This window comes from Eulemur rufifrons, chromosome 8 (genome assembly GCF_041146395.1).
Source record: "Eulemur rufifrons isolate Redbay chromosome 8, OSU_ERuf_1, whole genome shotgun sequence".
NCBI lineage: Eukaryota > Metazoa > Chordata > Mammalia > Primates > Lemuridae > Eulemur > Eulemur rufifrons.
In genome coordinates, this window is record NC_090990.1 from 58,610,830 (window position 1) to 58,623,259 (window position 12,430).

Genomic DNA, 12,430 nt, shown 5'->3' on the forward strand with positions numbered 1-12,430 from the left:
GATGTGAGCATACCAAGATCAGGAATTATGTCATTCGTTTTTGTATCCCAAGTCTATACAGAGGCCTTGAATACAAATGTTAAGTAATATTCTCATGTTGAATGAAAACTTCAAGTTAGCCCCTTGAGATTTCTTCTCCAACTTATCAGTAATAACTATTCTCCAGTGTGCAAATTTACAGGACAATATCATAGTATATGATAATTATGTTTGCAAAATTATAGACTTAATAATATTAAAAATACTTCTAGTTAAAATCAGCAGTAATATTTCCAAAATATTATGTTAATTCATTTTTATTGGGAGTACCTTACAAAGATTTTTTCATATTTTCACATTTCTTATGGAAATATTAATTTTTTCCATTGGTATTTTATAGGCCAAAACTTTTCAATCTTTTATATCTCCTTGGCAATCAAAACCTTACCTTTTGAGGTCAGCTATTCCAATAGTAGTTTTCTTAACTATTGAAAGATTTAATTTTGTTCCATTTTAGTTTGAGAGGGACCGTTCTAAAACTCCAAACCTATACATAATGAATTTTTGAAAGTACTTAAAAATTTTTCCTCTCACCAACATCACTTTTATAATTAATGTTTTCAAGTTTATCTATGCATTTTATTTAGAGATATATGGCATGTTAACTTTCACTTGTCCTTCCACCGTCCTTCTTCTCCTTCCATCTTGGATGGTATCCATAGAGACCTGATCATTATTTGTTTCTGTAAATCAACAAATCTTTTGTGTCTGATTTGCTCTATCCCCTGAAATTTATTTTTAGACAAAATTTCCCCAAGGGCTTAGACAGAAAATTAGTTTTGTATTTGGTTTTACTCTATATTTTATACCTCATTTTGAAAGCTAAGTATGCCAAATTTGGCATGATATTTAAAGTAAGGAAATAATGTTTAAAGTAGGGTAATGTTTGAAAAAATATTTAAGGTAGGGCAAGTAAATGTGCAATTCTCTAGTACTGGTAATCAATTGTTATTTTAAAAGTATTGTCAGTGGCTACTTAGTTTGTGTGTTGTTTTTTTTTTTTTTTTTGAGACAAAGTCTCACTCTGTTGCCTGGGCTAGAGTGCCATGGCATCAGCCTAGCTCACAGCAACCTCAAACTCCTGGGCTCAAGCAATCCTCCTGCCTCAGCCTCCCGAGTAGCTGGTACTACAGGCATGCGCCACCATGCCCGGCTAATTTTTTCTATTTTTAGTTGTTTGGCTAATTTCTTTCTATTTTTAGTAGAGACGGGGTCTCGCTCTTGCTAAGGCTGGTCTCGAACTCCTGACCTTGAGTGATCCTCCCGCCTCGGCCTCCCAGAGTTCTAGGATTACAGGCATGAGCCACTGCACCCAGCCTACTTAGTTCTTTTTAATCTATGCAAATCTAAAAATTTTGTAAACTGTTTTGGAGCAGTGACAGGGAACTAAATTCTAGAATTCTCTGGAAGTGAATAAAAGTTATGATTGTGATTAGAGTGTGTCCATTATATTAATACTTTAGAGGGATTTGTGTAGGGATGTGGGATAAAATAAGACTTTAGTGTTATTGTCCCAAATTGACCCTAGTGAAACCATCAAGGTACACTACATACACACAACAAAATCTTTAGATATAAATAAAGTATATTAATCTTTTAAAACAATTTTATTTTTTTTCCTTCAGTTCGGCCAGAGTTTACTGATACTTTAGCAATCAAACAGGGATGGCATCCCATTCTTGAAAAAATATCTGTGGAAAAACCTGTTGCCAATAATACCTACATTACAGAAGGGAGTAATTTTTTGATCATAACTGGACCAAATATGAGTGGGAAATCCACATATTTAAAACAGATTGCTCTTTGTCAGATTATGGCCCAGATTGGTAAGTTATGGCTTTACTTTATATTAACAGTTACCAATTCAGCTTTCTTTTCAAAGTGGTTTGTGCCTGGTACCTAATTAACCCAAGAATAATTGGGAATAGATTCTCTTACCTAAAAGTATAATAGTGTGTCTAGTGTATAGATCATAACTTTTACTCTTGAGTGTTTATTAAGCTCCACCAATTTGGATTGCATGTACTAAAAATTTTGTGGCATATTACAGTAGTAATGTCTTTACTATATTAATGTTGTATCAGTTAGTAATAAATTGAGTCATGTTTATTTCAGGTTCAGGTTAATTATTTCAGGTTCAGAAACAAACTTGGCTTGGTTGTAAGAAAAAATAAAATGAGTAGGATAACCAGCTAGCTACCTTTAATAACCCTTGTGAGATTTTTCCAAAATTATAATATTGGGCAGAGAAACATATCCCTTAATTTGAGGGGTACCAATAACTTGGCTACAGCAATTCATGTATTATATGTATACATGTGCAGACATACATGTAAATAGCTGTCACTGACCCAACATTGTCGTGTATTTCTTGATGTAGAGGCACAATTTAACTCTTATCTCTGAAAACTGGGTTTTTTTGAGGACTATATGAATCAGAGATGAGATGTTTGGTCCTAATGTAGTGGTTCTCAATCAGGAGTGGTTTTGGTCCTCCATCCTCCGGAATTTGTCACAACTGTAAGGAATGTGGAGTCCAGGGATGCTGCTAAACATCCTACAGTGCATAGGACAGTTTCTCTTCCCCTCTCTCATCAACACATAAGAAAGAGTTATTGAGTCTAAGATGTTAATAGTGTCATGGGTAAGAAACCCTTATCTAATGTACTGGATTATAAGGGGAACACAGCAATAATAATATTGGTGATACAGTAAAAATTCACCCTTAGTATTGGAAAGGGAAATCAGAGATGAATAAATTAATGAAGGGTAAATATTTTATTGAAGTTTGATTTTTATTGGAATTAAAAGGACATCTTAGCTGATTTCCCTCCCCTTATAAGAATACTGTCTGATTCATATGTGAAATAACAATACTTTTATTTGAATAAACATGAGGATCTCTGTACTTTAAAAAACAGACTGTCCAGTTGTTGGACAGCTCTACTTGTTAGAGCATTCATTATACTTAACTGAAATCTGACTTTCTATAATTTTTGCTTATTAGTCCTAATTCTTATCTTCTATGTATCACAGAATAATCTAGTCTTTCACCTGTTATTAACTTTTCAAATATGTGAAGATAATTATTCTCTTTCTCTTGTCGTTGACTATCTTAAACCTCTAAAACACCTAAAAGTGTGTATAATATCTCATGTGGCCTGAGCAAAAAGGCAACAGTGGACTTGAAAGGCATGAAAGTTAAGAACATAGACTCTGGAGGTAGATCTAGCTTGCCAGCTTGCCCAGTTACTATCTGTGTAGTCTTAGGTAAATTATGTAATCTCTTAAACCTTTGTTTTCCTATTTGCAAATGAAGATTATAATAGTACCTACTTCTAAGAATTGTTACAAGGACTAAGTGTGATAATATAAATAAAATACTGTGTATTTAAGGGGAAGATATGAGAAAGAAAGAGACTTTCCAGGCAGTCATAAGACCATGTTCTAAAGCACAGAAGCGAAAAACAGTGTGATGTGCCCAAGGAACTACAAATACTCCCAAGGCTTTGTAATTTCTTGGCTTTGTAGAACAAAGAGTGACTGTGAGAAGTGGTGGGAGATAAAGCTGGAGAGATGGGTAGAAGTTAGATGATGAAGGGCCTTAGGTACTTACCTGCGGAGATTGAACTTTATCCAGCAATTTGTAGGAATGTACTGAAGAAATTTACCAAGAGAATAGCATGGTAGGATTTGACTTTTAGATAGATCACTCTGGCTGGTGTATAGAGTCCACCTAGAAACAAAATACTGGCTGGGAGGCTTCTGTGATAATCTAGATAAGAAATGTTGGCAAAAGTTAAGAGATGGTACAAACATATACAATTAATATTAATATATGCTGTATTCTCTACTTGGCATTTTCACATTTATTTTCCCATTTAATCCCTCTGAAAAAATTTGCAAGAACGTTGTATATAAGAAATCAGTAAGTTTTGCTCTCTAAGGACAAAGCCCATGTCTATTTCACTCACCCCAACACATAATGGGCCTTCAATAAAGATTTGTTGAATGTCTATAAAATGAGGAAAGTCAGGCTCAAAGAATTGCCCGAGACAATCCAGGATCAGCCCTTTGTCTTTTTTTTCCCAACTTGCCCTAATAGCTAATACTGAGTGTTCACTATGCCAAGCACTGTTCTGTGTACCTTGCGTGTATCATCATAATACATATATTAATTACCTAATTAATCATCATAAAAATCTAATAAGATAAATATTATTGTTAACTCTACATTATGGATGAGTAATTCAAAGCATTTAGAAGTAATTTGTCCACGATTATGTAGCTTGTAAGAAGCAACACCAGGATTCAAACCCGGGCAGCCTGACTCTAGAATCTTTGCTCTAAATTAACAAAATGACCCACCTTCTCCAGAGTCTTAAGAAGGTAGCAGGTCATTCCTGGTATCTTGGAGAAATGGAAAGTTTGTTTTTGTTTTTGTTTTGAGCCAAATAGTTCTTACTCAAATTCTGGCTCCATCACTTTATTGTTTATTTTCAGCAAATGTTTACCTTGAGATTATTATGTGTTAGAAACTGCTCTAGGTTTATAATCCATGCTTTTAAGAAAATAAAAAAGTAGGGTAGCATGGAAGAGGTACATCTTACTAGTTTTGTGATCTTTGGCTCCCTCTATTCCATTGGTAAAATGAGAAAAATAATAGCTAATTCAATGGATTATTTTGAGAATTAAGACAATGAATATAAAATGCCTCGTATGTGAAATGGTAGGTGCAGACATTATGATTACTATTTTTATTAATATTGCTTTTTTTTTATTAGTATTAGCCTGACTTTTGCATTCTTTTTCTGCTAGTCTTTATTCCTCAGAGGTAGGCTTTATCCTTCATCCTTTGTTTTAAATTCTGGAGTAATCTGGCTCTGTTTCTTCACTCCCATTATTTCACCATTTTATCTATTCAGAGTTCTGTATATATGATGCTTTTCCAATTCAACTACTTGTATATTTTATATTCTTATGATGTTAGAATGCCTTTTATATCTCATTGTGTATAGAGATGGGTGCATTAATCAGATCAACTTGTTTTCACAAGATGAGTATTTCAGATTAGTTAGCACAATAACTTCTCAGACTGAAACAGTCTTATGGATAAAAACTCACCTCTTTTTTGTTTTATTAGATGTTTTGGTTTCATTCTGCTTCTTAATATTTCTGCATATTTGTAATAACATAGATGTTTCCTAATATCTTTCTATAATTATTTTATCAACTTGAGTTTTATAAGCATTTCCTTTAAATTTTTTATTTCATATTTCATAAGCTTTATAAGCATTTTCTTCAAATTTTCATACATTGAATATTCTTTATCATTTAATTAAATTATTTAGATTTTTTAAATCAAGTTTATAATAATATTTTTCTAATGAACTTGAACATATACTATCAACTTCCAAATAACTTTATAGAGTACATAAGGCAACTGTTTCCATTTTGTATATGAGAAAGGGGAGACAGGGAGAGTTTAAGTACTGTACAAGGTAATACAGTAAGTGATAGAACTCAGGGCATGTCTTCTAACTCCATATCCAGTGCTCTTCCCAGCATATGATCCTAGTAAATAATCTGAGAAGTACAAAATGTTGTTAGTACTTATGTTTTATGAAAGCATTTCAGTTTACCTTGACCTTATATTTTACAGGATCATATGTTCCAGCAGAATATTCTTCCTTTAGAATTGCTAAACAGATTTTTACAAGAATCAGTACTGATGATGATATCGAAACAAATTCATCAACATTTATGAAGGAAATGAAAGAGGTACCCAAACAAAAATGTTATGTTAAAAAGAATTTCTTCCACTAATGACCAGTTATCATGTGAGAAAGTATCCTTACACTAAAACATACAGATGTGCTTATACCTCTTTCTAAGAGCCAGAGGGCAGTCAAAGACAGCTTCCTAATTTCTGTCTTATGTGGAAAAGGAAGTGAACATTTTATTGAAAAATACAGTTTTAAAAGAAAAAAATTAGTGTTATTGAGTGATAAAAGTGTGCTTAAATGTTTTTATATGGAATATATAAAAGACTCTTCAGAAAATGATCACTGGGTCAGTACTATTTTATGTAGTATTTATTGTTCCCCAGAGGCTTGATTTTAAAATAAAAGATCACTGTTAGAAGGCTTTAAAAAGATCATCTTCTTCTTTGTCCTTATAGAATTTATACTTTCTGTACCAGAGTGTGTATCATCACCTATTTCTTATCTGAGCAAACGTCAAGTAGCCTTGACGGCTAAAGGAATTAAGTATAGCTCTTGGGATCTTGGGATATCTGTATTAGGTAGGAATTATTGGATCACTATACAGTTGGATAATTTTCTGCAAGTAAATAGGAATTGAATAAAGTTATCATTTATGCCACAATTTACACAATTGTTTATTATGTATTGAATATCTATAGGAGAATATAGCAATATACTGTTCTGAAACTCCTGACCTCGAGTTTCTTTTTTCTTTTCTTTTTTTTTTTTTTTTTGAGACAGAGTCTCGCTCTGTTGCCCGGGCTAGAGTGCCGTCGTGTCAGCCTAGCTCACAGCAACCTCAAACTCCTGGGCTCAAGCAATCTTTTTGCCTCAGCCTCCCGAGTAGCTGAGACTACAGGCATGAGCCACCATGCCCAGCTAATTTTTTCTATATATTTTTGGTTGTCTGGCTCATTTCTTTCTATTTTTTAGTAGAGATGGGGTCTCGCTCTTGCTCAGGCTGGTCTCGAACTCCTGACCTCGAGCAATCCTCCAGCCTTGGCCTCCCAGAGCGCTAGGATTACAGGCATGAGCCACCGGGCCCAGCCAAGAATATAGCAATATACTATTAATAGGTACTTGAAATATATTTTTAAATGGTTCTAACCCTCAAGAACCTTAGTTTCATAGAAAGGTAAAATGTCTGAGAAAGTTACTATTGTGTCATAATAAAGGTGGAATTCTGTTTTTTGAGGAAGAGGTTAATAATCCTCACTGAGGAAGGAGCATTTCTGTCAATTTGTCTTGGTCATGGATTTAAATTTATTTGTTAAACCAAGAATCAAGATTTAGGTGGTTTTTCCTAAATTATTCTTTCCATCTTTACTGAATATAAAGAGATATTAAAGTAAAATTGAGAGACGGTTTTGAGTATTTTATGACAGCAATTTATTAGTTATTTGTGGAGAAGAAAATGACCATCTTTGTGCTTTATTTAAACATTTAAATTCATTGTTTTGTTTTACTGTATCTAAAACATCAGTATTTTAGATAATGGTTATTTATTCTGTGTTGTCTCATACACATATGCATGTGTATATTATATACACATCAGCTATTTTATTGGAATTATTAGTCATGAGATTTTTAGAAAAGAAAAGCAATACTCTATTTTCTGCTCAGCAGGATTTCTCTATGAAAGTACATTTCAAATGAACTAATAAAGAGACTGGATTTCTCCTTATTTTTTTCTTTGATGGTGACAACTGTTTGGTTACAATGAATAATATTAACATTTTATTTTTCAGATAGCATATATTCTACATAATGCTAATGACAAATCACTCATATTAATTGATGAACTTGGCAGAGGTACTAATACAGAAGAAGGTATTGGCATTTGTTATGCTGTTTGTGAATATCTACTGAGCTTAAAGGTATTTTTTCCCAGAGGTTTTAATATTTATTATGAGTCTCCAAAAGAGTTTCATCTTTTCCAGTCTTATCTGACCACAGATTTGGGGGCTTTAATCCCCAGGAATGTACATTGAGAAAGAACAGAATTTAAGTGTTCTATTATCAAATATGTTTCTGCTAATTTAGTAAGGATATATTCATTTAACTGTGGCTTAGTTTATTTTTATTTTTTTATTTTAATAGATATTGGGTACAAATGGTTTTTTGTTACACAGATGAATTGTATAGTGGTGAACTCTTGGCTTTTAGTGTACCTGTCACCTGAACAGTATGCATTGTACCTGATAGGTAATTTTTCATCCTTTAATTCCCCCCACTCTCCTTCTGAATCTCCAGTGTACATTGTGACACTGTGTATGACCATGCATACCCATAGTTTACTACTACTCATAAGTAAGAACATGTGATATTTGTTTTTCCATTCCTGAGTTACTTCACTAAGGGTAATGGCCTCCAGTTCCATGTAAGTTGATGTAAAAGGCATTTCCTTCTTTTATAAACACATACACACACACACACCACATTTTTTTATCCACTCATAAGTTGATGGATACCTAGATTGATTTTATATATCTTTGCAATTGTGAGTTGTGCTGCAATAAACATATGAGTGCAGGTGTCTTTTTGATACAATGACTTCATTTCCTTTGGGTAGATGCCCAGTAGTGGGATTGCAGGACCAAATGGTAGATCATACTATTAGTTCTTCAAGGACTCTCCATACCATTTTCCATAGAGGCAGTACTAATTTACATTCCCACCAATAGTGTATAAGCGTTCTCTTTTCACCACATTCATTCCCACATCTACTGTTTTTTGACTTTTTAATAATGGTCATTCTGACAGGAGTAAGGTGGTATCTCATTGTGGTTTTAATTTGCACTTCCCTGATGATTAGTGATTTTGAGCATTTTTTTCATATGTTTGCTGGCCATTTGTCTATCTTCTTTTGAAAAATGTCTGTTCATGTCTTTTGCCCATGTTTTAATGGGTTTATATGTTTTTGTCTTGCTTATTTATTTGAGTTCTTTGTAGATTCTGGATATTAGTCCTTTGTCAGATGTATAGTTTGCAAATATTTTCTCCCATTCTGTAGGTTGCCTATTTACTCAGTTGATTATTACTTTTGCTATGCAGAAACTTTTTAGTTTAAGTACCATTTATTTTGATTTTTTGTTATATTTGCTTTTGGGATCTCAGTCATTAAGTATAATATAATATCATCTGAAAATCTGACTTCTTCCTTTCCAATTTGGATGTCCCTTTTTTCCTTCTTTCGCCTAATTGTTCTGGCTAGGCCTTCTAATACTATGTCGAATAAAACTGGTGAAGTGGGTGTCCTTGTTTTGTTCAGATTTTAGAAGAAAGGCTTTCCATTTTTCCCCATTCAGTATGATGTTAGCTGTGGGTTTGTCATATATGGCCTTTATTGTTTTGAGGTATGTTAATTCTCTAACCAGTTTATTGAGAGTTTTTATTATGAAGAGATTTTGAATTTTGACAAATGCTTTTTCAACATCTATTGAAATGATCGTATGATTCTTGTCCTTGATGCTGTTAATGCGATATATCACATTTATTGATTTGCATACTAATGCCAATTCTACTCAAATTATTCCAAAAACTTGAAGGGGAGGGAAGGCTTCCAAACTCACTCTGTGAGGCCAGAATTACCCTGATAACAAAACCAGACAAGGATACAACAACAAAAAAGAAAACTACAGGCCATTATCCCTGATAAACATATTATTAGATATAAAAATCCTCAACAAAATACTACCAAACTGAATATAGAACCATGTTAAAATATACCATAATTAAGTAAGATTCATCCTGGAGGTAAAAGGATGATTCAACATATGCATGTATGCCTTAGTGATGTCCTTTTTGCAATGAATCTCTCAGGAGTCCGTTGAGCTTCTTGTATCTAGATGTCTAAATTTCTAGCAAGACCAGGGAAGTTTTCCTCCATTATTTGCTCAAATAGGTTTTCCAAGCTTTTTGCTTTTTCTTCCCCTCAGGAATACCTATGAATCTTATAGTTGAGTGTTTTAAGTAATCCCATATTTCTCAAAGCCTTTCATCATTTCTTTTCATTCTTTTTATTTTTGACTTATTGGGTTAATTCAAAAGCCTTGTCTTCAAGCTCTGAAATTCTTTCTTTTGATTGATCTAGTCTATTGTTAAAATTTTCCATCATGTTTTCTATTTCCCTAAATGAATTTTTCCTTTCCAGAAGTTCTATTTTTTTTTAATATAGCTATCTCTTTAGTAAATTTTTCATTCATACCCTGAATTGTTTTTCTGGCTTCTTTGAGTTGGTTTTCTATTTCTCTTAGATGGCATTGAGCTTCGTTAAAACCCTTAATTTGAATTCTTTATCTGTCATTTCAGTATTTTCATTTTGGTTGGGATCCATTGTTAGCAGATGTGATCCTTTGGGGGATTGTTACACCCTGTTTTTTCATAGTGCCAGAGTTCTTACAGATTCCTTCTTATCCAGAGACTGTCACTTGTTTTTGAATTTTCTTTTGTTTAGATGGGACATTTCCACCTCCTCTTTAAGGGTGTGACTGTAGCATATGTTGGGTAAGGACCTTTGGCTTTGCTTGTGGGTACCTTCAGGAGGCCTAGGCTATGAAAGAATTTTTTTGATTATAGATGGTTTTAGTGTGGTGGTTTTCTCAAATGCTAGTTATTTGTGGGCTGTAATGGTGGTGTACTATGCATGTGGGCAGGTTTCCTGCCTCCTGTTGAGAAATGGAGATAGAATTCTCTGGAAGCTTATCTCTTTCCCCAGCCTTGTGCACTTCTAACAGTATGAATTATATTGGGACATCCAATTTAGTCTCCAGGCCATGCTTGCAGGTAAAAATCCATCAAGCCCTGTACAATTGAATCAGCAAATGATGTAATGGGCTATACAAATTGACCTCCCTACCAGTAGGTGGCACTTAGAGGAGAAAGACAGCTATGGTGGTGGGTTTATGGGACCCATGCCTGGCCCTAATCAATCATGAGAAGCACTGAGATGTCCCAGCTGATGGGCAAGGCCCTGGAACTCTCAGGGGTTTCTTCTTGTGCTGAACCACTGCCAAGGCGTATGAAAGAGGTTGAAGCTGGACAGTGCTGGATTGGGCAAGGGAGGCTCCCCAAAGGTGGGCACATGTTCCATCTCAGGGGTTGGAGGTCAGCTCCCAGCCACTGGGGGAATCCTCCAGGGAGAAGCAGAGGCACCCCCACCAGCCAAAGAACCTGCACATGGGGGAGGGGCAGTCCAGGATCCACAGTACAGTGGGCGGGAGTAGGGTCACTCAGCTCCCACTCACATTACCTAGTGAATCTCCCTTCTGTATCTGACCACTGTTACTAATCCCACAAGAGGATTCATTGTTGCTCACTGCACAGAAAGGCAATTACTGAGACAATAAGGATTGTCAAGGAAAAAAGGATTTATTACAGTGGACACATCAACTGGGAGGGAGGTATGAACTGCCTCAAATCCACCTCCCTGATCAACAGGCTCAGGGGGTTTTCTGGAGGTGAAATGAATAATGCATGAGGGGAGTAAGCATCATTATGTGTTTGGAGTGGAATGCAGGACATGCAAGTATGGTGAATAATCATGCCAGTACATACATGCCATGATAAAAAATGGCAGATAAATCCCTCCCGGGGTGGGGAATTTAGGATTATAATGAGCTAGGGTTAATATTGGTCATTCTTTCAGCCTGTGTGCAGGCTTAATGTGTCCTTGGGTACACTATAGTGGGGTATTGCTTATCTTGTCTCCTCTAGAGAAACAGGTGGTGTAAGGCTTTGTAGTTATCTTGTGGCCACAAGGATGCTCCACTGTTTCTGGGAAAGAAACTCAAAAGGGAATGCATCAGTGCAACAGAAAGTTACAAAGTTCTGGTCAGCAAATCTTACTGGCCTGGGAACTTGAAACATAAGAGAACTACAAAGAAAAAAACTATAAAAAATGTTTTCTTGTTTATGGAGCCAGTTACACCACCAACATCCAGCCAATCAAAGGGCAACCACACTCAAGCAGCAAAGCTGTTGCAGGTTGCAAGCCTCTCTGCCGAGGACAGAAAGCATGGTTTCCCCAGCCATTCCTGTTGGGGGAGCTGTGGCCTACCTGTGTTCCACAGCACAGACCCAAACCACAAGCTCCTCTCAGTTCTACCCACAGGGCTCCCTCCCCAGTTGAAATCAGCTCACAAATCTCTCCTTCATGCCCCTGAACGACATGATGGAGTCTTAGGAGTAAGGTATCAGGCCTACAGACCTGTCCTCAGGCCCCCTGAATTCAAGCACTGACCGAGACAGGGAGAGGCCAGCTGGGGCCCATGGAATACTCAAGCAAGCCAACTGCCATTCAGTTGCAGTCCAGTCACAGAGTGGGTATATACCTCTCTGTGGGAGCAGCCAGGCAGGCAGCTCTGGATCTGAACACCCCTTGGTCCCGCAGTGGCCCACAGTTGTGTCAGTATAAGTTGATTTTGGGGCATAGGAGATCATCCAGGTTCCCATCTTTCTCCTTGCCCTGGCAGTGGGTCAGCAGCAGCCTCAGGTAGAGCTTAGAGCACTGGGGGAAGAGCTCCCCAGCTAGCCTTGTGCCCAGGTGCCCAGGGTTTGGAAGCCTGTGGAGCTCCACACGAGCTCAAGCCGTTCTTCTGCATGATGTCCTGGAAGAGTCACAGCTT

At 35.9% G+C, this 12,430-nt stretch overlaps 1 protein-coding gene across 1 annotated transcript in view; it reads left to right on the forward strand.

Moving 5' to 3' along the window:
• The window catches only part of MSH4 (mutS homolog 4), an 86,953-nt gene that overhangs the window by 56,883 nt on the left and 17,640 nt on the right, over nt 1–12,430 (forward strand). Inside the window, exons 15-17 of the mRNA XM_069478096.1 lie at nt 1,665–1,865; nt 5,702–5,820; nt 7,553–7,681. Coding sequence (XP_069334197.1) covers nt 1,665–1,865; nt 5,702–5,820; nt 7,553–7,681 — 449 coding nt within the window. The remainder of the gene's footprint in view (nt 1–1,664; nt 1,866–5,701; nt 5,821–7,552; nt 7,682–12,430) is intronic.